Genomic DNA, 27,616 nt, shown 5'->3' on the forward strand with positions numbered 1-27,616 from the left:
CTCTCTCTCTCTCTTCTCTCTGTCTCTCTCTCTCTGTCTCTCTCTCTGTCTCTCTGTCTCTCTCTCCCCACCCCCACCTCTCACAAGAACTACACTTGGCTACCTAACTTGAAGTTGATAGGAGTGGTCATGTATTTAATAGCAAGAATACTTTTTACAAATTAGGATAGATTTGTGAAAATGATTTGAACAAATAATAGAAGACATGAAGAAAAGTAAAAGAATAATCATTTTTCAATTCACCAAGCACTTTCATTTATGTGTTGATAGTTCACTCATTCAGTAAAGTGAAAACACTTAGTAAGAATAGTTAAACTAGGAAGTTATCAGATGAGACTAATAACATCGATCTAAGAGGCTGTATTCTCCTTCCAACATTTTAATGCACATAATCCCCACTCAAGACAAACTTAATTTGTACTATTTACTACTTGTATTATTTTCATATTATGAATTACAAAGTTGACTTGGGAATGTATTCCATGTGGCTTATCCTAAATGTCAAAATTGCTAGTTATGGCTCTGTGCAAGTATAAAATGTCCACTCTTTTCTGTCCAGGGGAAGCCAGGCAATCTGTGGAAGGCTACTCTCCTGATTCACATATTAGATTAGGTTACTTAAAAAATTATCTTTATTATTTGTTAACATATTCTCCTTCCCATTAATTCTAGCCATCATACTTGGCCTCCTCCAGTTCCTCTGTGCGCTGAATGGCATCTGTCTCATATTTGGTCCTCCACTGGGCGACCTCACTGTTGGCCTTGGACATTGCCCTTTGTAGCTCAGCCTTGGCTTCCTGCTCCTCTTCATATTGTTCCCTTAATAAGTCACAGTCATGGCGGGACGACTGCAGGGCATGAGCCAGAGCATTCTTGGCCTATGGAAACAGTGAATTTAATGCTATTATTTCATTTGCTTATTGGATACTTGAACCAAGATTTCTGATTCCTCATCAATAAAGAAAATCTCTAAATTTAGGTGAAGGGAATCATTGAAGACTACCTTTATCTCCTCTTCAAGCTGCCTCTTCAGTTCCTCAATTTGTTGAGTAAATGCTTGCTTGCCTCTTGATAACTGAGAAACTAAAGAGTCTTTTTCATCAAGCTGACGTGAATATTCACCTGTGGGGGAAGGGAGAAGGAAAAGGAGCATCTTAGCCTGGAAATATTTATATTTTAAATTAAAAACCAGATAGCAGAATAAAAACATCTTTTAACACCTCCTTTTCGAATGAGCAAAATGGTCTATGAGGATTTATGAATAATAAATCTTCTTTTTCCTTCCCAGATATACCAAATTAATGGAGGTAGATGTGGTTTTAGGAGTAAAAACCTTAATAAGTCTCTACTATTTTCAAACCACTTGTGCCAGTGTCATTCACCTTTTTGGAGCACATAACTATTTTTTCACAAGCTACACTGACTACCCACATAATATTGTAAAAGGGAAGATTTTTCATTGAATTTCTTTCTATTAGGAGATTAGTAGCAATGTGGTGAAAAGAACATAGGATTTGGAATTAGTAAAATGTGGGTTCAAATCTTCATATTTACTACCTGTGCCCTTTTACTTTGTTTTGATGCTTTCTCTTTTGTAAAATAAGTTTGCGTTAAATGACTTTCAAGTTCTCTGCCAGCTCTGAATCATGGGATCCTATACAATGAAGTATGATCTAGTACAATGGTTCTCAAACTCTGGCCTATGGACCACTACTGGGCTTCAAGACTTTTTAGTCCGCATGCCACTAATATCTGCTTTCTGAGAGGAACTTATGTGAGTAATTGGTAGAGAAAGAATGGAATCAAAATCTGCTTAACTTGGGTTCATTGGTTGTCTGAAGACCGCATTTAAGGCCATAAACTCTCTGAGAATAGAGATTGTTTAAGTTTTGGTATTTATTTCACCATCACCTATCTCAAGGGTTACTAGATTGGATCAACTGTTGTTCCAATTTTCAAAAAAAAATAGGAAAATAATGGATATTAGGATAAGTTATCTATGATATTAAACTTGACTTTGGTTTCTACCAAAATTCTGATCAGTGAAGAAAAGGAAATAGCGATTATAAAGCATGGTTTCATCAAGAATATAGGTCATATCAGACTAATCCTACTTGCTTTTTGATAAAATCTTTCATGCTATACTTATGAACGTGATGAGAGTACAATTAGATGAATAGGGATCTGAATGACCAAACAAAAGTAGTCATTTGTTTAAAGATATCTTAGGGAGAAGTTTCTAGTGGAATCACAGGCCTCTGTACTTGGCTTTGTATTGGTTTTTTCCCATTTTTAATTTATGACTTTGTGACTTGGATAAAGATATGAATTTTTATCAAATTTGCAGATAACACAGATGGGAAGAATCGATGCCCAAATATCACTCACAGAGTCAGAATCTCAAAAGATCTCGGTAGGCTAGTGGTTGGCTATGTAAAAGATGAAATTGTATAGGAATAAATGTAAAGTCCAGCACTTGGGTTAAAAAAAATCAGCTACTCAAGTAAAGGATGGTGAAGGCACAGCTAGAAAACAGTTCTTGTGAAAAAAATGTGTAATGGTTTTTATTAATAGAATTTGATCATTTGAAGGTATGTCATCTTTCTTTTTCATAGCTTGGAGATCTCATGCATTATATCATAGACTTTGTTTTTCTTGCCCACCTCCCTCCACTAGAATGTAAGCTCCTTGTTTCATCTATTTATCCCCAGTTCCTAGTACAATGTGAATTGTATATAGTGGCTGCTAACAAATACTTATTCACCAAACTTTTAAAACAATTCGGAACAAATGGTCCAAGAGGGGCACCAGTAAATGACATACCAGACTCCGTCTGTAAGCGCCCTCTCTGGGCAGTCAGGTCATTGATCAGGCGCTGCTGTTCCTCTTCCTTTGATTTAAGCTCACTAACTTGATCTTCTAGAGTGCGGCACATTTTTTCAAGGTTGCCCTGAATACAAAATTATAGAAGGCACTGTGATGTTGAATCAAAGGACCTGGGTTTGATGACCAGCTTTTCTACTCACTACCCTGGAAAAGCCATTTCAACTCTGGGCCTCAGTTTTCTTGTCTATAAAAATAAGGGGATTGGGATACATGATCTCAAACATTTAAATAAAATAAAAGTATCTTTATCTAAAGTTTTTGTAGCAGGCACAGCATTTATTAGAAGAATGAAGTATAGTATGAACGGATAGCATACCTTGAAGTCAGGAAAACTTGGGATTAAGTCCTATCTCAGACACTGAGCAAGTAATTTATATTCTCAGGGTTCTATGCAACTCTGCAAGTTGAAGGGAATGTGTCACATTGCTACAGGGAATTACCTCACTGCAAAGGAGAGTTTTTGCTGTAGCAGTTCCCTAAACACTGAAATTGCAGGTGTCCAGCCTGACTGTGCAGAAAGTGCCAGTGTAGATAGGAAAAGGTGGAAAATTTAGCAACCAGGAAATAGAGGAGCAAGGTTTCTCTCTCTCTCTCTCTCTCTCTCTCTCTCTCTCTCTCTCTCTCTCTCTCTCTCTCTCTCTCTCTCTCTCTCTCTCTCTCTCTCTCTCTCTCTCTCTCTCTCTCTCTCTCTCTCTGTCTCTCTCTCTCTCTGTCTCTTTCTCTCTGTCTCTCTCTCTGTCTCTGTCTCTGTCTGTCTGTCTGTCTGTCTGTCTCTCTGTCTCTCTGTCTCTCCTCTTAATGAAGGCAATCAGGGTTAAATGACTTGCCCAGGGTCACATAGCTAGTAAATGTCTGAGGCTGAATTTGAACTCAGGTCCTTCTGACTCCAGGGCTAATGCTCTATCCATTGTGCACCCTAGTTTTCCCCATACTAACTCATCTCTCATTGTCTTGGCTTTGTTATCTGAAAAACAAAGATGATAATATAGTCCTTACACCTCTAACAGAATATTTGTGAAGATCAAAGAAATAATTGTAAGAAAATACCTTTAAAATTTGATAAAATGTAAGGTATTATTACTATGTAAATATAAACCATAGCTTTAAAATGAGTGGAGTTGTATTTCAAAAGTTTTGTTTGAAATAATATCTGAAAGATAATGAATCTACTGTTCAGAAAACTGTACATTTAGAGTTGGGAGGGAGTTCATTTTAGCAAATCCTTCATTTTACTGATAAGAAAACTGGAGCTGAAGTGACTTGCTCAGTGTATTCTTTGCCCTCATAAATAGCTATGCTCTTACTGTCAGGGAAAAAAGAAACATAACAAATTCACCTAAAATGTTACTTTTCCCCAGAGCTGATGGCATCTTTATCCCTAAAGGAGTGATTTTTAATTATAGAACTTGCATTGCTCATTCTCATTAAAATAAACGCAGGGACCTACCTTAGCTTTGGACACAGATTCCATATTGCTGGCAAGGTCATCGATCTCCATCTTCATTTCACTCTTCTCCTTCTCCAGTTTCTGCTTGACCCTCTGCAGGTTGTCAATTTGTTCCCCAAGCTCAGCCACACTGTCCGCATGCTTCTTCCGCAGAGTGGCCGCTGTGGCTTCATGCTGCAGGGTGGCCTCTTCAAGGTCCCTGCGCATCTTCTGGAATTCAGCCTCTCGCTTCTTGTTCATCTCAATCTGAGCTGAAGTAGCCCCTCCAGCTTCTTCCAGGCGCTCGCTGATCTCCTCAAGTTCCCTGGAGAGATCAGATCTCTGCTTCTCAGCTTTAGCCCGAGAGGCACGTTCTGCCTCGATTTCCTCCTCCAGTTCTTCAATGCGGGCCTGGCAATAGGGGAAAACAGACCCATCAGTGCCTTCCTGTCAATGAATGTTTTTCTGGGGCCTGGCACCCAAGGAAGTGATGTCTTTACCTGCAACTCCTTGATTTTCTTCTGCAACTGCATGCCCAATGCTTGCTCATCTTCAATCTTGCTTTGCAGGTTGCTCATTTCAAACTCCTTCCTTTTAAAAAGCATACATGTTTTGTATTTTGTATTTATACTTAAAACTAAAGTTTTAAAAGTCCCCCCCCCTCCAAATCCTTCCCAAGAAACAGTGTTCCTCAAACACTTACTTTTTAAACTTTTCATCAAGCTGCTGTTTGTCATTTTCTACATCCATGATGGATTCCTGGGCCAATTTTAAATCTCCTTCAAGTTTTCTCTTTGCTCTCTCCAGATCCATGCGAATTTTCTTTTCTTGCTCCAAAGACCCTTCAAGCTAAAGTTGAATAATTTAAGGAATCCATGGCAATTCCTGCTAATAGCTCCATTCTCCTAATCCCCAAGTCTTCTAGCTTATTCCCGAAGGGCCTTAGTTCAGAAGTTCTGGGGTCATCTCTTCCTCTTTCTTAATTTTTTTTGGCCCTCTTGTCCAGTCAGTCATCACGTCCTACTGACTCTTCCTTTGCACTATCTCTCACTTTACCTGTTAAGTATCTCTTCCACAGTTCTTGAAAATTAAATATCCATCATGTTCAAGGTGCTAAGCTAGGTACTGAGGATAGAGTGACAAAAACAAAATAGGGCTACGGACTGCAAGGATCTTCTTATTTGTGGGATATGGGTTATGCTTAATACATAAATAGGTATAGCCTCGGTAAAATCAATGAGGGAGAAAGCCCTAAAAATGAGATTGGAGTGATGGTCAAAGAAGGTTTCTGGAGGAAGCAATACCTGGCCATTCTGAAAGACGAAGATGAGCAAGAAGTATATTCCAGAAATTGTGGGGTGGTCAGTTCTGTATGTATTTACTATGTAAAAGCTTAAGATGAAAATTTAAGTTTGGGAAGATCTAGTAGTCCAGCATGTCTGAACTATGGATTATAGGAAGGGGAATCATATAAAATAAGGCTTTAAGGATAGCTGGGGAGCGAGATGACAGCGACCCTTAATGTCAAGGTTAGGGGTTGGTATTTCATCTTATAGGCAATGGGAAACCACCGAAAGTTTTTGACCAAAGGAGTGTCATGGTCAGTCCTGTTCTTTAGAAAAATTGGCAGATTAGTTGGAGAGATACTAGAAGCAGTGAAACTAAGTTGGAACTATCGCAATAGTCTAGGCAAGAGATGATGAAGTCCTGAGCTATGTATGGTAAAGAGAAGGATTCATCAGAGAGAGATAATATAGAGAGGGAGAATTGGTAAGACCCTTTGATGACTGTACAACAAATCAATGACCCTTGTTTCTCTAATTTCTCTTTGCTTTAAACTGTTTTTCTCATGGAGTTAACATTAGATCATATACTTTCTTTCTTTCCTCTGTAATATTAAAAATTCCTTGTGGTTTGGTATTTATTTTGTGCTTCTTTTATAGGCTTCTCATAATGTCTACTACTATTGGACATACAATGGAAGGAGTACCCGATTCAGAGTTCTGGTCCAACATTTTCAAATGATTTGCCCTGTGACCCTGAGCAAATTACTTCATCCTTCAGTTTCTTTATCTATGGAGTAGGGTGGGGAGTGGTTGAACGAAATAAACTCTAAAGTCCTTTACAATTCTGGATAACCACCTAATAAGGAAGTTTAAAACAACCCCAAAACTCTGGGTAGAAGATTGAAGTACATGATCTCTCAATATTCTTTAACATTCCAGGAATTCATTCTTAAAAGTATAAAATACTTGTCAGGACCAGTAGAAAAGGGATAAACATTGATTGGTCAAGTAAGCATAATTCTATACTGTTTGTCTAAAATAAGAACATTTTTTTCTTTATAATTTTAGGCTTACATCATCCACTTGCTGTTCCAGCTTGATTTTGGCTTTGGTCAGTGTATTCACTTTGTCCTCTTCTGCCTGCAGGTCATCCAGGGTCTGCTGGTGGGCCTCTTGGAGGGCTTTCTTCTCTTTGGTGAGCTTAGCAATAGTTTCATCCAGCCCTGCCATCTCCTCTGTTAGATTTTTCACCTTTGTGAGGGAAAATGCTTTTGTATTATTGTGTATTTAGTATCATATGCATATCATAAATTATTTTGTTTTCATGGGTGTTATTTGTACCTTGTTCTCAGTAGCATGTTTCTCCTTTTCTACCTTGGCCAGTGTCAGCTCAAGGTCATCAATATCTTTCTTGAGTTCTGAACATTCATCCTCCAGTTTCCTCTTCTTGGCTGTCAGTTCAGCATTGATCTCTTCCTCATCCTCAGCCCTTTCGGTCACTTCCTTGATTTTAGCCTCAAGTTGGATTTTGGTTTTTATTAGCTGGTCACATCTCTCCTCAGCATCAGCCAAACTATCTGCTTCCTGAAAAGGATATTAGATGCTTTGGGGGGGTTTCTTGATGCTTAATATTATACCAATAACATGTTTTCTATTCCTTGGTTTGCTTGGTTTTAACTCAGTCAACACACATGTAAATAAAAAGATTTCTTGTAGTTTCTACTACAGGGCCAATATGTATTTAATTGAATTAAGTCCCTATCATTAGCAAGGCACTGGGGAGTAGAGACATAGAGAAACCTATAATCTCCTATTATATCCCAACACATGATCCATCTCTGAACTGTTCATGGGGAACTTAGATTAATAATTATTAAAAATTCTAGAACTTTATTTCAGTATTCTTAATTTTAACCATTAACAACATCTCTCCTTGTTTCATATTATCTTCAGAAAATAAGTAGCACATGGCTTTCTTTGATATTGGGATGGTGTAGATGTCTACATCTTTCCCTAAGGCGGGGCAAAGGGACAAGGAAGTATCAGACAAAGTGAGTGATACAATTCAGAGACAGAGTGGGTTGGTATTGGAGCATTTTTTTGTAGAAGTGGCACATGGGTACCCAAGAGAGAAGGGTTAGAACCATCAAGGGTCACAGTGAAAATAGTCTATGCGCTGCTCTAGTTTGGGAAGAGAGATAAAGGTTGGAGACAAATAGCCTGCATATTATTCAGATGGAGAAGGATGCTGACATCTGCTTACACAGAACTAAAGGGAAGGAAAAGGACAGATATGAAGATCAGAAGCACCCTGTGAACGAACACTTTTTCCATCATCCCAGTCATTATCATGAGTACAAAGACCAAGCTCCAAACAATTATCTAGTCAGAAGATCTCACTTGTTATCAAGATCAGCATTGATAGATTCAACATTATCAGCAATAAGCTTTTGTCACATGGACTTCTCAACAGTAAAATTATCAAGAGTACATTGCCTGGCCTCTTTCTCTGGGTGAAACAAAGGGGGAAGAGCTTCAATCTGGTTTAGTGTTTTATTGGTTACAGAACACTTTCCTACACATTATCTCATTTGATTCTGACAAGAACCTCTGTGAAGGTAGGCAATAATAACAAGTCAACGTTTCTATGGATCATTAAGGTTCACAAAGTGTCTTCATCACAACAGACCTGTGGGCTAAGAGGCATAAGAATTTGCTCCATGGTTTTGGAATAAGGCTGACTGAGGATCAAATTCTGCTTCAGGAATTCACCAGTTATGTGATACCAACAAACCACCTAATCTCTCCGAAATGATTTCCTAATCTGGAAAAAATGGAAATAATAATAACATCTACCTTAAAGGGCTATTTTGAGAATGAGATGAGATAATATATGTAAAGCCCTTTGCAAAAATTAAAATCATAGATACATATAAGCTTTAAACCTTGCAAAAACACTTTACAAATATTTCCTTTTGTCCTCATAATAACCCTGAGGGGTAGGTAGTATTATCATCTCCATTTTCCAGAGGAAAAATTAAGGGAGACAGCAGTTAAGTGACTTGCCCAAGGTTACAAAGCTGGTAAGTGTCTGAGGTTGAATTTGAACTCAGGCTTTTCTGATTCTAGGTCCAGTGCCATCTAACTGTCTCAGAAATGGAGGTTCAGGGAGACCAAAGTCAGTGGTGGAGTGGTCAGTAGTAGTTAAGTGGTAGAGTCAAACTGCAATACCCTTTCTAGTTTATCATGTTGTTTCTGAGAATTACAATTTAAACTAGACCTTTCTGAATCAAAATACTACCACACTTTTTCTTTAAGGAAAGAAATGATGCTGCATATGAAAAGAATCATTGGTCTATGACTGCAGGACACTTGAAAATCAAATATATTTAAGAAGTAGCAATGCAGAAAGAAGCATTACATTTATTTTTTAAAAAATCTCCGAGTTGAAAACCAAATCTTTCTCTTTTAGACTAAGATTCAGTAAATTGATGTATGACACTCACAGATTGAACTTGGAGCTGCAAATCATTTTTCTCTTGCATCAAAGCTACCATTTTTTCTTCCAGCTCTTTCCTTTTTGCCTCTGCTTTTGCAAGACTTTCTTTAGTTTTCTCAAACTCTTCCTTCATGTTGGCCATCTCCTTCTCTGTCTCTGCACTTTTGAGCAGGGGCTTGATTTTGAAATACAGCTTCATCCAGGGCCAGTGCTTGACATTCATGAAGGAACGGACATTGTACTGGATGCAGAAGATGGATTCCCTGTGATATGATGAAAATGCATATGATTTTTGTTAGCTGGAATAGCTGTCTGAGAAGGCACAGGGAAGGGAGACAGGGAAAAATTGGGTGATGCAAAAAATCAATAAAATATATTAAAAAAATAAAATGTACAATAGGTCCAAGGCTAAAATAGAATGGCAGACCAGCTTTAAGATTTGTGACAACTGGGCTAAATAAATTATTTTACCTTCTTTCCACCATCTTCTGGTATTCTACTCTTGCTAAGAAACCCCGACACATGGCTTGAGTTCGGGTAATAAGCTGTGCCAACTTGTCATCTCTCATCTCCTCTAGGAGACCCAGAAGACCAGCTTTGAAGAAGACCTGCATGAGGGAGTCATTACAGATCATTGGCTTCATTCTACAAAAAGAAGAAACTGACTGGATCTGTTTCAGGTAGATTTAACAGAGTAAGTACCTTGGTGTGGCCAAATTTATACTGGGTGTGGTCAATATCTATAGACCCAAGAAGCTTCTCAGAAGCTTTCTTGCTATCAATGAATTGTCCTTCAGGAATAGCGCTTGCATTTAAAACTTTGTATCTGTTGAAGGAAAAAAAAAAAAAAAATATATATATATATATATATATATATATATATATATATATATATATAAAACTGTTGTCAGTAACGGGATCTTCTCTTCCCATCCCACTTTAAAAATGGAGCAGACATTAGGCAGTATGTTTCTTTGGGGGGGAGTGTTTGTGGCATGTTTATACAATAATAGTATTCTCCTACTTATGGTTTTTGTTACATAGTAAAAGGTAGCATAGGTCTCTAGATTTACTGAGTTAAAATTTGTCACTTATATTACATTGATTTCTCTCTTTTGTCATAAAATCAAAAAGCCATGTCCTTTTTCTGGTTCTAAATTTAGAGCTAGAAGGAAAAATGAAAATTAGAGAGGAAACGACTTATCTGAAGACAGTAAAAGAGGCAGCCAGATGGCACAATGGATAGAACACTAAACCTGGCATCAGGAAGACTCCTCTCCCTGAGTTCAAATCCAGGCTCAGATACTTACTAGCTGTGTGACCCTGGGCAAGTCACTTAGTCCTGTTTGCCTCAGTCTCCTTATCTGTAAAGTGACCTAGAGGAGGAAACGGCAAACCATTCCAGTATCTTTGCCAATTAAACCACAAAGGGTGTCACTAAGAGTTGGACACAACTGAAAAATGACAAAACAAAAGGTCACGAAGGTACTCAAGCCTCAAATCTAGCTCCTCTACTCACTGTTTTCATTGTCCATTTTTAAAAGATTTTTCTTTAAATAGTAAAATTTATACTGGTAAGTACCAAATATTTGGGGATAATTCAGAATGAAAGGAGGCCGACCTCTGTTTGAAGTCAGCATACAGGATTCGGCTTGGGAATCCTTTCCGGCAGATTCTGATGCCTTCTAGCACACCGTTACACCTTAGCTGGTGCAGGACAAGTTCGTGTTCCATGGCACCTGAAACAATCGAAATGTATGTGATTACCATGCTACAAAAAAACCTAAAAGTCAAGAAGTGAATTTTAATCTAGAGCTCCTTACCAGGGGTCTTGGTTTCATTGGGAATGATGCACCGTACAAAATGAGGGTGAGTGCTTCTCAGGTTGGTCATCAGCTTGTTTAAATTCTCCTAGGAGGCCACGAGAGAAGGATAATTGAATTAATATATTGTTTTATTTGCAAGCAGTTATCACAGGTAAATATCATGATCTTTGACATAGGTAAATATGAAGAAAAATTTCCAAAAATTGTGTCCAAAGTGACTCAACCCAATACTGGTTTTATCATTTACTACCTATATGACTCATTTGGCAAGTCACTTTATATCTCTGAGCCTACATTTCCTTATCCATAAATGGAGGAGTTGAACTAGTGGTCTCTAAGATGCCTTCCAAATCTAAAGCCTGTATTTTCTATCTCCACATTTGCTAAGAATTACACAACGCTGTTTTTTTTTTTAATAATTTCAATTTTTTTCTAAACATCTTTCTGAGTCTTGGTTCTCTCATTTGTAAAATAATGGGATGCTATATTTAAAGCCCATTACATCTCTTAAGGGAAGATAGTAACATACCACTGAATACCACTGCAACCACCTAATTTCAGCACTATATCAATTTTCTAGTGAAATGTAAACTCCTTGTGAATATGGACTATGCCATTTAAAAAATTTTGTGTCCCAGAGGCACAGGGTTGCATATTACATGCTTAATAAATGTCTATTGAATTATAAAGAATAGAATCCTTTGTTCATTTACTGACTCCCAGCTTTTAACCATCTCCCATCTTTTATTTCCCACTGCCAAAAAATTCTCTCTCCATTTTATTGTGACTTCCTCCATCTTCTCTCTTCTCTAGAACCCTCTCCTCCCCACATATCCATGGAACCCTACTCTTTATTAAGTAGTAATACTTTTCCAAGTATATAAATCCTACTATCTTTATCTGTTGAGCTGTCTTCTGGCTTCCACTGCATCCCATCTTCCTACATAATCAGTAATCAATTAAAAATCATTTATTAGCTTCCTATCATGTGCCAGGCACTGTGTAGATACCTAATATGCACACCCACAATGCAAAATGCTATATGTATCTCTATATATATTCTAGTCCTCTCTCTATAGTCTAGTCCTCCACCAACTACATGGTAATTTTTAGAGGCAAATCAAGAACATACCCTGAAAAGAGCTGACACAGTCTGGAAAGATGAACCCTTCTTCTTACCACCTTTCTTTCCTCCACCACCAGCCTCTGAGAGAAAAGAAAACATAGGTAATTAAAGTGTACTTCTTCCTGGGTAATTGTAGTTCAGATCATATAAATTTAACAAAATATTAACAACACAGAAAATTACCTGCTTCAGCAGCAGCTGCCCCAGAGAAGAGGAAGGCTAGAGTTTTCATTGAGGATTTCTGATACAGCCCAACAACAGTCTCATTCAGGGGATCCTTGTTCTTGTCTAGCCAGCCAGTAATGTTGTAGTCCACAGTGCCAGCATAGTGCACCAGGGAGAAGTGGCCCTCAGCCTTCCCTTTGACAACCTTGGGTTTCTGGAAGTTGTTGGATTTCCCCAAATGTTGCTCATACAGCTTGTTCTTGAAAGAAGTGTCTGTTGCCTTGGGGAACATGCACTCTTCTTCCAGGATGGAGAAAATGCCCATTGGCTGAAAGGAGGACAATAGAGACATGATTATAGTACAGCATTGTACAATGTTGAGAACACTAGACGTGTATTGAGAAGATCTGGGTTCAAATCCTACCACTGGTATTTCTATGCTGTGTGACCTTGGACAAACCACTCAACTACTCTGGGCTTCAGTTTCCTTATAACATCTGGTCAACAGAACTACATGGCCTCTGAATTTCAATGTCCCTTCTAGCACTAAATCTATGAGTCTCTGATTTAGTATATATCTATATCTATATCTATCTATCTATCTATCTATCTATCTATCTATCTATCTATCTATCTGTATATACACACATGTGTATATATGCTATATATAAATATAATATTGTATGTTCATTGTCAAGGTTTTTTTTTCTTAATGTGTTTGAGGGCAGTTCTGAGGATCTGCTACGCTTATTAAGAACTTACTAAAAGGTCTTAGAATACAACATCCACATGCCACAATTTCCATTAAAAAGTGACCTAGAATATTAAAAAAATTCTTACCTTAAAAAAAGAAAAACATTCCATCCATAAAGCCTCTTTTTAGAGAAAAGGAAGCTTATTTATCCAACTATCCATCTACTCACATATACACATATATTTAAGTGTTTGAAGATTTTACTAATAGCTAATAACAAATGCTAACATTTGTGTAGTTCTTATTATGTGCTGGCACTGTGCTATGCCCTTTTCAATTGTTATCTCATCTGATCCTCACAACCCTAGAAAGCAGGTGCACAACTGAGGAAAATGAGGCAAAAAGAGTTTTAGTGACTTACCCAAGTTCGTACAGGCTGAATTTTAACTCAGGTCTTCCTGATTCCAGGCCCATTTCCCTACCCAACTGTGCCATGTAGCTTCCCATAGAATACATATGAATACAGAGAAGTAACTTTCTCAAGGTCACCTAGATCAAATGGCAGATCCAGTACTCAAATGCATGTTATATATGAGAGACATTGTGGTGTAAAAGAGAAGAAGAGAACTGGTCTGGGAGTCAGAAAGACCTGACTTCAAGTCCTATCTCTTACACACAAGACTGTAGAACCCTGGACAAGTCATTCAACCTCTCAGGGCTGCAGACAACTCTCTAAAATAGAGTAGGTATAGATGTCTTTTAGTACAGGGAGTTCCCGCACTGGGAATTGCCTATATTATGGCTATCACAAGCACAGTTCAAGTTTAAGTATGTATATGTGCATGTATATATATATATATATGTTGGTATGTGTGTACATATATAAAATATGTATATATGTATCTCTATAGATATATAGCTTGTTTGTTTGTGATATTCAAAACTAGGGATTACTAGAAGAAAGATTTTTTTGCTGTTTAATTTGTGTTTTACTTGTGAAGGGGAAAAAAAGAAAATCTTTAAACATACTATGTACCAAGATATTATGTTTCTCTTTCAAAGACCACAGTAATTTTGAATGGAAGGCCCTTAAGCCTTCAGTTTGATCCATGGCCAAACGCACCTTCTCAATGAGCTCGATGCAGGCAGCCAGGTCCATCCCGAAGTCGATGAACTCCCACTCGATGCCTTCCTTCTTGTACTCCTCCTGCTCCAGCACGAACATGTGGTGGTTGAAGAACTGTTGCAGTTTCTCATTGGTGAAGTTGATGCACAGCTGCTCTAGGCTGTTGAACTGAGTGAAGAGATGCCCAGAAGTATCTCATTTATACAGCATCATTAGAGAATGTTTTCCACCCAAGTGGAATATTTTTCAAGTAACTTAAAGATCAAAACTTACTGTATTTTAACTATTTGGGATAGAAATCATCTAAATTATATCAGTGCTTCCCTGACTTCTTAAACAGGGCACACTGAACATAGTCCAATTTCTTCTTGATAATTTATTGGTCATTATGAAGATAAAATATAACATGAATTCAAGGTCATGGGCAACTTGAGTTCTAAGAGGCCATGACTATACAGCAATGCCCATGGATGCCACTAAAATATGCAAGGTTGTTTATCTTTATGCTCAAAATCTACAGACTGCTGTGCTTCTTGAGTTCTTGCACCTGTTTTTTATGGGTTTTTTTCCTCTCTTTCAGGCTCTCAGCTGTCTTTTCTTGTTTCTGTCACTATGCCTGATTCTAATAGACTTACATTTCTAATCCACTGTGTTTGGAACCAGATAATCAAAGTTGTTATAATCATTTTTTAAAGTAAAAGTATAATGTGATTATGAGTCTGAGAGATTCTCCTAACACATGAGCTTTAGGATATGGGCTTTGAAACATTCCTAGTTACTGCCTAGATAACTTTCTTAATCTCTGGGAACTTCAGTTTCTTCATCTGAAAAGTAGAATAGAAGTTTGGACTAGGTCCTTTCTTGCTCTCAATCCTATGTTATGCTTTCTAGATAACTGAAGCTCCCTGATAATAACTTCCTCATAAGTGAGGCAAGTGCTACTATGATTTCTGAATTATTAAATAGCTTTCATTTTTTAGTCAGCATCCCTAAAGTGAAACATGATGGCATAGCTTTCTTACTGTGGTTGATCTGCATCCCAGTGGAGAAAACGGTCAAAATAATAAATTACCATTCTTTGCTATGCTCAAATATTATTTTATAAATAATCCACTACTGCATTTCTCTCTGACTATACAAAATCAGCAGTGCTCATACTGTGACATTCCTCTGGTGACTGATTGGTTACTCATTTTCCAGCTCTACTTAGAAACTTCCACCAACACTTGTTCAAACAACTCATGGAACTTTACTCTTAGCTTGTCGTTCACTACTAGTGAAGTGATAGCAGTAATGCGATAGCTTTCTCCCTTATGCCATCTGCCCTCTGGATTACACTTTCAACTCCTGAAATCTTTGAACCAACTAACCACTTTTCTTAAAAATCACCACAAGAACTATTGAAATCTTTCTTCTGAAGTCATTCTAGATTATTCTTCTTGCCAATGTACTTGGATAGTTTGGATATGTCACCTTCCGCCTAACCAAATGGTTTCTCAGATTTCATCATGTCTCAGCCAATTATTGCTCAACTTTCCTCTACCAAGACAAGAGTTGGAATTAGATTTGCCACTATAACATATGGTCAATACCTGTGCCATACAGTGGGATTTTTCAGCCTCTGTCAACCCCAGTTTTGTTTAGGACACAGTCATCTTGTGGAGAACAATTTCCAGAACCAATAAACTTCTTAATTATTACTAACTCACATCAAAGATCTCAAAGCCAGCAATATCCAAGACTCCAATGAAATACTGTCTGGGCTGCTTGGTGTCCAGTTGCTGGTTGATACGAGTGACCATCCACAGGAACATCTTCTCATAGACAGCTTTAGCCAGGGCACCCACAGAATTGATCACCTGAAGTACAGATAAGTACAGATATGTCAATAAACATATAATTTCTGTCTTTATTAAAATTATAAGGGGTATTTATTTTCTATATATCAATATATGTACATCTAATCTCCACCAATAGTTTGTAAGTTCTTCTTGTTTTCATCTTTTCTAGCACCCAGCAGAGTGGCTGATATATTTTCAGTTGTTCAGTTATTTTTCATTCATATCCAAGTCTTTGTGACCCCATTTGGGATTTTCTTGGCAAAGATACTAGATTGATTTGCTATTTCCTTCTCCAGCTCATTTTTACATATGAGGAAATTGAGGCAAACAGGATTAAGTAACTTGCTCCGGGTCACACAGCCAGTAAGTGTCTGAGGCCATATTTGCATTCAGGAAGATGAGTCTTCCTGAGTTCAAAACCAGCACTCTATTCACTGCCCCACTTGATTAATAAGGATTTATTGTCAGTTTGATAACTAAATCTCTAGCTAAGAAACTAATTTACCTGCTGTACAGTCTGGCCTTTGGTGACATATTCATTTCCAACTTTCACTCTAGGGTAGCACAGAGCTTTGAGGAGGTCAGCAGAATTTAGACTTTGGAGGTAGGCAGCCTTGTCAGCAACTGTGGGAAAAGAAAGGTAGTAATGATAAATACTAAAGGTCAAAGAAATCCATTTATTAAAACAAACTTTTTAACCTCTAGTCTCATCATTGCACAAAGCTGACAATGACTCTCAAAGTCCATGGGTCTGACCAAACTTCAAATACAACATATATTGTATTTTTATATTGTACATATATGTATTATATATATATATATTACATGCCTTATAAATTATCTTTTATCTGAAAACCAACATAACTGATTTCAGAAAATTTCATCGAGAACTTGCCCACACAATTTTTTTTTAGCAAGCCTTTTGCCATCCTCTACAAGTCCTCTCCTTACATATTCATGATCTCTGAAATTCTTAAATCACCCCATCTTTCCCTCTGCCTTATGATTCTTAACCATGACCTCCAATCCCTCCATATCCTAGTTCTTTCTCAGTCTGTCACCCCTGTACTGTTTAATCTTTCCCTTTCTCCATCTTGACCATTTGGTGAACCAGTTCAACTCTATACACTCTCTTTTTCTCCTGAGTTTTTGCTTCTTTATCCTATCACCAATCTCATCCTGCCGAGCCCAGGGTTTTTATTATTCCCATCCTCTGCTGCTTTTGCTCTCATTTACATGTAGCCGAACATAGCTGGAGAAAATTATTAAACTGTGCTGACTGGGTCTTTACAATTTTTTTTTTACACAATCTCAATTGGTCCCTCATTGTAGCAAGGCAGTGCTTTCATGCCTCCCTAACTAACTCACTATCTCATTCACCACAGTGGCTTTTCCACACTTTTCATTGTTCCTTAAGCCTCTCATAGTTCTCCTCCCCCAACCATCTCAGCTTAGTATTTCTATGAAAGTTCACTGGAAAAAATTGAGGACATTCACCGAGAGCCTCCTCTTCTCCCCTCTTCCTAATCCCAAATTATTCAAATGCCTTCTACCACTTCCTTCTCCACTGTCGTACATGAAGAGGTGGCCCTTCTCCTTGGCCAAGGATAACCACTCTACATCCAGGAGATTATCCCTATTCTCTCTAATCTTCAATCTTTCCCTTTCTATTAGCTGCTTCCTTACTCCTGCAAATGTGCTCATGTCTCTTCATGCTCAAAAAACTCTCACATGATCAATTAATCCACACCATTGTATATCTTTGTTTATCTCCTATCATTGGATATCTTTTGTTACTAAACTCTTTTAGAAAGTCATTTATTATTTGTGCCTCCACTTCCTTTACTCTCACTCTCTTATTCTTTGTATTCTGGTTTCTGAACTTATGCAACTGAAACTGTTCTCTCCAAAGTTACTAGTGATCTCTAAATTGTCAAATATCATGGCTTTTTCTCAATCCTCATTCTTCTTGACCTTTCTGCAGCCTTCAAAACTCAGTCATCTTCTACCCCTTGATATTAACTTCCCTCTAAGTTTTCATGATACGGCTCTCTCCTGATTCCCCTGCTATTTGACCACTTCTTCTAGGACTCCTTTCTACATTCAGGTTATCCCCGCAACGCATGAGTATCCTCAAAGGCTCTGTCATCCTCCATACCATTTTGCTTGGTAATTTTATCAGCATCCTTGTTCTTGATTATCATCTCCATGTAGATGATACGCAGATCTATTCATCCAATCCTTATTTCTCTTCCAACCTCCAGTCTTGCATTTTCAGCTGCCTGTTTAGTGCACTGAATGTTCTGTAGACATCTTAAAACTCAACATGTCCAATATTGAACTCTTTATCTTCTTCCCGCAAACCTCCTTTCTTCCTAATTTCCCTCTTACTTTTGAGAACACTACCATTCTCTTTGTCTTCTTGGCTTAGGTATCAACCTTGACTTCTTAATCTCTCTCATCCTCATCCAGCTTGTTGCTAAGTGGATTCTACCTTTGTAACATCTCTCATAGATTCCCCCTTCTCTCCTCTGACACTGCTACCCCTGATACAAGCTCTTATTACTTCATGACTGGATCATCATAACAGCCTCTAGTTGATCTTTCTTCTTCAAGTCTTTCCCCACTTCAGTCAATTCATTCAGCTGCTAAAGTGACCTTCCTAAAGTACAGGTCTGACTTTGTCACTTCCTTGTTCACTTAAATCCAGTAACTCCTTTTTAACTTCAGAATCAAATATAAATCCTTCTACTTCCTTTTTTAAAAAGTATTTATTCTGAACTTAATATAACAATCCTTTCTATAACATAGGAGAATAGGAAAAAAAGATAATTGTACATGAAACTGCAAATCTATTATGCACAACTTTCTATTTCTTTTAAATATATAGTAAAGTTATCATGTAACTTTCTTTTTTTTCCTTTTTTCTTCTATTCCCCTTCCCCCACTTCCCTAGAGATGACTACCGTGACACAAACACACACACATATGTAAAGCTGTTCTATACATATTCTATCAATTTTTTTTTCTGGAAGCAGAGATTGTCTTCCTTCATACATCCTTTGTAGTTAATTTGGGTTTTATAATAGTTAAAATGACTTAGTCACTCAAAGTTGTTACTAAAACAATATTGTTCTTACTCTATACAATATTCTCTCAGTTCTTCTCATTTCACTCTTCATTATTCTGTGCAAGTCTATCCAGTTTTCTTATTTTTTTTTGTCTTTTTGAAGTGGGGAAGGCAGGGCAATTGGGGTTGTGATTTGCCCAAAAGCACACGGCTAGTAAGTATGTCAAGTGTCTGAGGCCGCATTTGAACTCAGGTCCTCCTGACTCCAGGGCCGGTGCTCTATTCACTGTGCCACCCAGCCATCCCAGTATCCATGTTTTCTAAGATCATTGAGCTCATCGTTTCTTATAGCACAGTAGTATTCCATCACAATCATATAACACAACTTGTTCGTATTTTATATTCATAAATATTTCCCTTTAAAGTTTCTCATACCATGATCCCCTTCTATCTTATCAGTATTCTTATGTCTTATTCTCCTCCACAAACTTCATGATCCAGTGATTCTGGCCCCCTTTTTCATCACACAAGACATACCATTTTCCAACTCTGCATATTTTCCTTGGCAGTTCCCCATGTCTGAAATTCTCTTACTCCTAATGTCTTCTTTCTGACTTCCCCAGCTTCCTTCCAATCCCAGTGAAAATCTTGTTTTCTGAAAACTTTCCTTAATGCTACTTTTTCCTCTAAGTTTATTTCCAATTTATCCTGTATATGTCTTTTGTAAATAATTGTTTTCATATCGTCTTCTCCATTAAATTATAAACTCCTTCATGGCAGGAACTGTTTATGCCTCTCTTTTTATTCACAGGGCTTAGTAGATGTTTAATAAATACCTGTTGACTTGACTTTCTCTCTCCTCTCTTTCTTTTCTTTTTCTTCCTTCCTTTCTTCCTCCCTCTCTCCTTCCTCCTCCCTCCAACCCTCCCTTCCTCCCTTCCTTTCTTCCTTCCTTCCTTCCTTCCTTCCTCCCTTCCTTCCTTCCTTCCTTCCTTCCTTCCTTCCTTCCTTCCTTCCTTCCTTCCTTTCTTTCTTTCTTTCTTTCTTTCTTTCTTTCTTTCTTTCTTTCTTTCTTCCTTCCTTCCTTCCTTCCTTCCTTCCTTCCTTCCTTCCTTCCTTCTTTCTTTCTTTCTTTCTTTCTTTCTTTCTTTCTTTCTTTCTTTCTTTCTTTCTTTCTTTCTTTCTTTCTTTCTTTCTTTCTTTCTTTCTTTCTTTCTTTCCTGGCAACCAGGGTTAAGTGACTTGCCCACACAGCTAGTAAGAGTTTGAAGTCAGAAGATTCCCTCCAACTCTAAAATCCTGTGATGTGCAGGAAAAGCTGTCTACTTTAGAATAAAAGAATATCTACTAAATCAAATGAGACAACACAGGCAAAAGTTGTGCAATCATTGTAGTACTATTTAATGTTTTTGTCATTGTTGCTGTTGATACGGAGAGGTTGTTTCATATTGTAAATATAGACCTAGTATCAAAGTAAAAAAAGTTCAAGTCCCTCACAAAAACTCTTGGCAAGTCCAGCCAAAAAAATAATGAAGTTATTATTATTGGATCTGTTACTACCAATACACTTATAGATACCTGAAACACTGAAGCATGGAAAGTCTTTTAAAACACCACAAGAAAGCTTGGAATGGTTTCAAGAGAGCCTTTCAAAAATTTCTGACCACCTTCATCACTGATTCAAATATACTTGTATAGACAGCTTTTCCTGCACATCACAGGATTTTAGAGTTGGAAGGAATCTTCTGACTTCAAACTCTTACTAGCTATGTGGGCAAGTCACTTAACCCTGGTTGCCAGGAAAGAAAGAAAGAAAGAAAGAAAGAAAGAAAGAAAGAAAGAAAGAAAGAAAGAAAGAAAGAAAGAAAGAAAGAAAGAAAGAAAGAAAGAAAGAAAGAAAGAAAGAAAGGAAGGAAGGTAGGAAGGAAGGAAGGAAGAAAGGAAGGGAGGAAGGGAGGGTTGGAGGGAGGAGGAAGGAGAGAGGGAGGAAGAAAGGAAGGAAGAAAAAGAAAAGAAAGAGAGGAGAGAGAAAGAAAGGAAAGAGAAAGAGAAAGAAGGAAGGAAGGAAAGAAAGAAAAAGAAAGAGCATCCAGTTCAAACTTATTTTATAGATGAAGATATTGAGATCCTGAAAGGTTGGGATATGCTCAAAGTCACACAAGGAGTAATGACAGAGCCAAGATTTAAATCCAGGTTCCAATTTCCAAATTCATGACCCACTTTTTGAGTTCATAGTATTGTCATCTGTAGTAATCACAATTTCAACAGTAGTTCTCAAATACTTGAATTCTTAAATACAAATTTCAAGACTGGATGTTCTACATCCTTCATCATGACTTTAGCCCTCTGAGCTTTTCCATTGTCAGTATCACTCATTAAACATCTAGTAAACACTACCTTGAACCTATCTTTTTACATATGTATATTCTGTCTCTCTAACTAGATTGAAAGGAACTTGGGATCAGTGACCATATATTATATATCTTTTCTATCATCTTCCAGTTTCCATCACAGAATTCTCCATATACTAGATAATCAGTAAGTAATTTTTGATGGTGTCTTTTTTTTTTCTAGAGGAAATTTTAAGAGTACAATCTCAAGAGAAATAAGTTAAAGATAAGATTTTTTCCCGCAGTTATTTGAAAATAAGTGGGGATTTAGTAAATACCTTCAGTGCCATCTGGCTCAGCTTGTTCCTCTCTCTGCTTTTGCTTGAATTTCATGTTCCCATAATGCATGACAGCCCCCGTAAGCTTGTAAATTGACACTTTTTCATCAGCAGTGAAGCCCAGGATATCAATAGCACTCTGCAAGACATTTAGTTCTGTGAAGAACATATACTAGAAAATTGGCTAATTTTGCTCCCTATCATTTACTTACATCAGTAGCAATTAGCTCTTCCTGGTCATCAATGCTGGGAACAGTGATCTCCCCTTGACTGACAAAAGCATAGTCATATGGGTTGGTGGTGATCAGTAGCATCTCTGTAGGAAAGGAAGAATGTATGTCCATCGGAAAACATTGAAATGTTGTTAAATGCTTTTATCTTTTGCCCTTATTAATTACCAATCAGTTCTGGTTTCTTGTTTGACATGATCTGATAAAATATGTGGTAGCTTCTTTCAGCCTTTAGCTGGAAGGTAACCCTAGACTTCTCTAGCAGATCTGAAAGAGAATGTATAATTAACAAAATTAGAAATTAATAAAGAAGTAAAGATTGCACAAATTTCATTATTTAAAGCAGTAGAATATGTCAGGGGATTCAAGCAATATTCATTTACTTCTTGGAAGGTTACTCAAATATACTTTTAGTGGTTGATTCTAATCACTTACATGTTTCAATGTCAGCTGAAGCCAGTTTCCCAGTGGTACCAAAGTGGATCCTAATAAATTTGCCCTTGAAATGAAAAAAAAAAGTATAGCTATAGAAACATGGAAGGCAAACAAATATATTTACCAAATTGTTAGATATGCTAGCAGAAATAAATACCAAAGGCAGATCTTTTACAGAGACCAGAAAACTTACAAATCGAGAAGAGTTATCATTCCTCACGGTCTTGGCATTGCCAAAAGCCTCCAGCAGTGGATTGGCGCTAATGATTTGATCTTCAAGCGTCCCCTTAAGTGGAACAAATTATGATATTAGTGAGTCTGAACACATACCTTAGAGCACAGGAAGAGGTTTCATTCTAATTATGGTAATGGACTCACCTGCATCTTTCCCGTCTCTTCCTTCTTCTTCTCCCCAGTCACTGCAATTGTTGCAAAGTACTGAATGACACGCTTGGTGTTGACAGTCTTTCCAGCACCAGATTCTCCACTGCCAAACAGGAATAATAGTAAATATAAAATCTTCAAGAACTTCAGTTAGAGAAACAGTAGAATCACTCTAAACTAGAACCAACATTTTATTCATCTTCCTTCTAGTGGAAAAGACAAAAACATTGCATTCCAACTCCCTGATTCTACTTTCTCCAGGTCTTTCTGCCTGGGCACCTGACATTATTCAAACACCATGCTTATTAGAAGTAGAAAAATATGGAACTAATTGTGGCTTTGGCCAAAGAGGAAAAGAGAGATGTATGTGAAAGCATTACTTATCCCCACTATGGTTCTTACTCAAGTAACATTATTCTCTCCTTTCTCAAAATTCCCATAGAATTTATCTGTGCGATTCATAATACAATAATAATAGATAGCATTTATATAGCACTTGAAGATTTGCAAAGTGCCTTACAAACATCTTATTTTATCCTCACAACTACCCTGGGAAGCAAATGAAATTATTCCCATTTTACTGATAAGAAAACTGAGGCATACAAAGGTGTGGTGACTTGCCCAGATAAATTGCTTGAGGTAGTATTTGAACTCTGATCTTCCTGACTCCAAGTCTAGTGCTCTTTCCACTTTGTCACCTGGTTGTCATTTGGATACTAGTTCATATGCTGCCTTACATTGTTACTTAACATTATATTTCCTATATTTTTTTTAAAGCAATCGGGGTTAAGTAACTTGCTCAAAGTTACACAGCCAGTTATTTCTGGGTGTGGTGCTAAGTATCTGAGCCCGGATTTGATCCCCAGGTCATCCCGACACTGGAACCGGTGCTCTTACTCACTGAGCCACCCCTACTGATTTTTAGGTCACTATTTTTGTTTTGTTTTTGCTTTTTGGAGGGCAGTTGGGGTTAAGTGACTTGCCCAAGGTCACACGGCTAGTTTATGTGTTAAGTGTCTGAAGCCAGATTTGAACTCAGGTCCTCCTGACTCCAGGGCCAGTGCTCTAATCACTGCGCCACCTAGCCGCCCCTATATATTTCTTATCTTTCTAACAAGATTATAAGTTCCTAAAAAGTAAAGATCATGTCTTTTATTTCCTTTATTTTCCCTTCTCTAACACTCTCCATCTCATTTCCCACAAGGTTCTATATGCCATTTAATAAATTCTTATTGAAAAAGAAATCAGAATACTAAAGTTAAATTTAAAATTAAATCACTCAGGCAGCTGACATTTATTAAGCACTACTATGTGCTAAGCTCTGGATGCATTGTGCTAGGCACTGAGAATATTTTCTAAGAGAGAAAATAAAACTACTTCAACAATTTTTCAGAAAAAGTTTGGGCACCTCTGTCCAGAGCAGTGCTCTAAATGCTGAGAAGATGGAAAGATTAAACAAGGCAGTCCTTCCCATGAAGCTTAGAATCTAGGAATGAGATAAGGATACCTTGAGCAGAGCCTGATAATAAATTTCCTTACTGTCTATGATGGTATTTTTATCGAACTACATGTTCAAAAAGCTGCAAGAAGATTCCTATCATGTGCATTGCTCTGGGTATGCTTTAAAAATGTGATCTCTTCTATTCACTAGTTGTGAGAGGCAAATGAGTCCCCTCTCTGGAATAGATAAGCCAAAAGAAAAACAAAGAAGAAGACAGGTTTATTGTGACTCAAAACTTCGGTGCTTCTAGTACTCACAATCTCTCTGTTTATGCTTGTGCCTTTAGGAGAAGACACATGGTGCAGTAGAAAGACTTGAGACTTAGAGCAATTAATATTTGAACTGCCCACTTTACCAGGCTTTTGTGAGGAAAGTGTTTAGTAGACCATTAAGTGCTATATAAATGCAAATTGTTATTATTATTTCAGATAAAACTCAGTTTCTCCTTTTGTTCTCAGCAGCCAAAGGGCCAAGACTAGGCTTGGAAGTCCCCAGGTTGTTGCCTGTGTCAGCATGTGAAATGCCTCTGTCTCTGTCTCTCTGTCTGTCTCCCTCTCTCTCTCTCTCTCTTTTCCTCTCTCTAAAACTTAGATGAAAATGAATATTGCTGTGTAGACCTGTTCTGATTCTGCCTCTGCTTTGCTAGATGACTGGAGAAATTTCCCACTTTCTTATGTCTCATTTTTATAACTGCTGAAATGTCTCATTAGTATTAGCATAAAAATACTTACGTGATTAAGATAGACTGATTCTCCCTATCTGAAAGATAGAAGAAAGAGAGAGATATTTAGTAAGTGCATAATCCACAAGTACTAACAACCTGGAAAACAGACATTTTGATTGCCAATAGAATGATGTATTGGTTCTCAGTGTCAGCATTTGAATATCTAAACTTGGGAGCACTCATTCCTTTGATTTATTCTCCTAGTTAGGGGTGGGAACTGGTGGCCCCGAGGCCACGTCTGGCCTCCTAGGTCCTCAAGTGTGGTCCTTTAACTGAATCCCAATTTCCCAGAACCAATCTGTCAAAGGGTTGAACTTGAGGACCTAGAAGGTCATAGGTTCACCACCTCTGGACTAGATGGTCACTGAGATCCCCTTCCAACTCAAAAATTCTGCCATTCTGTAATCCTATTAATTTAATCTGACCTCTTGCTTATGAATATGACAAGGCTTTTGGAGAGAACTTAAATTATCTTTTTTTTTAATGAATAGAAGCCTAAGATATAATTAATTTTACTCCTACCCTCTCACAAACGTACAGATATACAAAGAAAAACTCTACATTTTAAAAGCAAAATCCTTTACTACCTGAATGTATGTCAACCTGTATTTCAAAATCTCCTGTGTTTGTGGTGAGAAAAGCATAAAGCAGTTATCTTCTTAAGCCAAAAAAGAGTTCATTTTAGTTTATGTGGTATCATATATTAGATCACCAGAATTATTCCCTAGTTGTCATTTGAAGGCTTAAATTATAGTCCCCGGTTAATATGGAAAGTCAGGAACACAGGAAGACCCTAGGAGTTAGAACTAGAAAAGTCCTTAGAGATAATCTTGCTCAACCTCCTTACTTTATTAATGAAAAAAATAAAGCCTAGAGAGAAGTGATTCTCCCAAAGTCACACAGCTAGAACTATGTGACAAATGACAGAACTAAAATTTGAATCCAGGACTCTGACTTAAAATCCAGGGTTCTTTCTACTAATGTCCCTCACTAATTAGATGACAAGATATCAAATCACATTTGATCTAGTTAGTTTAATTGCTGGTGCTCAACAAAATATGGTGCTAATTCATAAGACTAAGGCTGGGAATTTTATCTCCATGTAGACCAATTAGTTTCCCGGAGGAAGTGGGAGGAAATTCTATTTCCTATTAACAGACTATACCCCCAAGCCCAGTCAATCATCTCACAAATGTCTTTAGTTAAAAGCAAGATTGAATGAGAGGTAATGGATAGATTAGTACTTCCAGAAAGCAATTCAAAGCTTATGCCCTTTTGAAAGTAGGTCAGTGATGTATCATCTTCATAAAGTAATATGACACTTTAAGAACTCTTATCATTTATAAAAATTGATGACAAATAAGTAATCTAGGCTCTTAAGAGATTTGGCTTAAATAATAACATTCTGATTCTACTCTAATTTATTACTCTGAATCCCACTGCTTAAATATCTTTGCAGAGGGTACATAATTTTGAAGAGGCACTATAAATAAAAGTCTCTGATACCTACTATGCAGTTATTGATGACATAGCTAATTTTAAAAAGAACTGAATCACTCACCAGTTAACTTAGCCTTGTTTCTGTTCTAGATCAGTTTTGAAATAGGAACTTCTTAGTGTTCCAAAGGTACCTATTAAATATCAACCTACTCACCAGTTAGCATGAACTGATAGGCATTGTCAGAGATGGAGAAGATGTGGGGAGGGGCCTCTTGACGCTTTTTGCCCCTGTAGGCAGTCACCACTTCTGCATTATACACTGGCAGCCACTTGTAGGGGTTGACAGTGACACAGAAGAGGCCTGAATAGGTCTGCATGGAAAAAGGACAGCAAATGAACTAAGTAAAATGAAAAATTTCAAGGAGATAACTGAAAATGATCTCTTGAAAATTTCCTCACATAGATCATCCAGGCTGCATAACGCTCTTTGAGGTTATACAGGACAGCAGGCTCATGCAAGTGGGTCATCATGGCCATGTCCTCAATCTTGTCATATTTGGGAGGGTTCATGGGATACACTTGGTCATCTTTAACAGTCACAGTCTATTAGGGAAAATAGAAAAACAAGCATGAAATAAATGAAAAAGATACAAAACAGATGGGATAACCCATAGAGAGCTCACTCACCGCTCCTCCTTCTGTCTTTGCCGTCACCTTTCCAGATTCCCGACTCTGAATCACAGCCTTTACAAATGATTCTTTAGCATCCACCACAAAGACAGATGACTTAGCATCAAAAGGCTTGTTCTGGGCCTCAATCCTTTCCTTTTCAGACTTCCGGAGGTAAGGAGCCGCCTCACCAAAGATGGCCATTTCAGCATCCGAACTCATGGTTGCGGATTATTTGGGGCTCCACAGAAGAAGACTTTAAGAGGAGGAAAAAATTAATTATAAGACAGTGAAAATTCAGGATTTGGACTTTATTCTCTTACCAGTTTATTTCTAACCATAATGTTGTATTCCCCTGGCTTTGTTTCAGTTGAAATGTTAATCCCAGGTGCCATTTGCTAGTGTGGTCAGAAACCAGTCATGCCTTTGGAATGAGACAGTGAATTTTGGCTCACCTACTGTGACATTTTTAAACTGTTTTCCCTGCCTCATTTGTCACAGCATCACTTCATAACTATGGTTGCATGAGGTGCTGTAGACTGGGAGCAGCTACTTTTCCAGGAGCTTATATATAAAAAAAATATCCCAAGATATTTCTCTATCTTTCTATAGCATTTTCA

General features: G+C 37.6%; 1 protein-coding gene across 1 annotated transcript in view; it reads right to left on the reverse strand.

Moving 5' to 3' along the window:
• Nucleotides 1-27,242, reverse strand: part of LOC138164729 (myosin-1) — a gene marked incomplete at its 3' end in the record, with an annotated part of 28,747 nt that extends 1,505 nt beyond the window's left edge. Inside the window, exons 1-28 of the mRNA XM_069092700.1 lie at nucleotides 27,015-27,242; nucleotides 26,787-26,930; nucleotides 26,542-26,698; nucleotides 24,895-24,922; nucleotides 22,657-22,765; nucleotides 22,472-22,564; nucleotides 22,279-22,342; nucleotides 22,012-22,110; nucleotides 21,826-21,929; nucleotides 21,614-21,752; nucleotides 16,381-16,499; nucleotides 15,744-15,893; nucleotides 14,032-14,202; nucleotides 12,233-12,542; nucleotides 12,056-12,129; nucleotides 10,921-11,008; nucleotides 10,719-10,836; nucleotides 9,800-9,923; nucleotides 9,569-9,705; nucleotides 9,105-9,360; nucleotides 6,940-7,182; nucleotides 6,673-6,849; nucleotides 5,016-5,161; nucleotides 4,813-4,903; nucleotides 4,334-4,723; nucleotides 2,824-2,950; nucleotides 1,004-1,122; nucleotides 682-878 (exon numbers count right to left, since the gene is read on the reverse strand). Coding sequence (XP_068948801.1) covers nucleotides 682-878; nucleotides 1,004-1,122; nucleotides 2,824-2,950; nucleotides 4,334-4,723; nucleotides 4,813-4,903; nucleotides 5,016-5,161; nucleotides 6,673-6,849; nucleotides 6,940-7,182; nucleotides 9,105-9,360; nucleotides 9,569-9,705; nucleotides 9,800-9,923; nucleotides 10,719-10,836; nucleotides 10,921-11,008; nucleotides 12,056-12,129; nucleotides 12,233-12,542; nucleotides 14,032-14,202; nucleotides 15,744-15,893; nucleotides 16,381-16,499; nucleotides 21,614-21,752; nucleotides 21,826-21,929; nucleotides 22,012-22,110; nucleotides 22,279-22,342; nucleotides 22,472-22,564; nucleotides 22,657-22,765; nucleotides 24,895-24,922; nucleotides 26,542-26,698; nucleotides 26,787-26,930; nucleotides 27,015-27,218 — 4,178 coding nt within the window. The remainder of the gene's footprint in view (nucleotides 1-681; nucleotides 879-1,003; nucleotides 1,123-2,823; nucleotides 2,951-4,333; nucleotides 4,724-4,812; nucleotides 4,904-5,015; nucleotides 5,162-6,672; nucleotides 6,850-6,939; nucleotides 7,183-9,104; nucleotides 9,361-9,568; nucleotides 9,706-9,799; nucleotides 9,924-10,718; nucleotides 10,837-10,920; nucleotides 11,009-12,055; nucleotides 12,130-12,232; nucleotides 12,543-14,031; nucleotides 14,203-15,743; nucleotides 15,894-16,380; nucleotides 16,500-21,613; nucleotides 21,753-21,825; nucleotides 21,930-22,011; nucleotides 22,111-22,278; nucleotides 22,343-22,471; nucleotides 22,565-22,656; nucleotides 22,766-24,894; nucleotides 24,923-26,541; nucleotides 26,699-26,786; nucleotides 26,931-27,014) is intronic.
• Nucleotides 27,243-27,616: the final 374 nt, after the last annotated feature.

This window comes from Petaurus breviceps, unplaced genomic scaffold (assembly GCF_028583685.1).
Source record: "Petaurus breviceps papuanus isolate PSGF00001 unplaced genomic scaffold, PetGlider_PUasm1.0 197615, whole genome shotgun sequence".
NCBI lineage: Eukaryota > Metazoa > Chordata > Mammalia > Diprotodontia > Petauridae > Petaurus > Petaurus breviceps.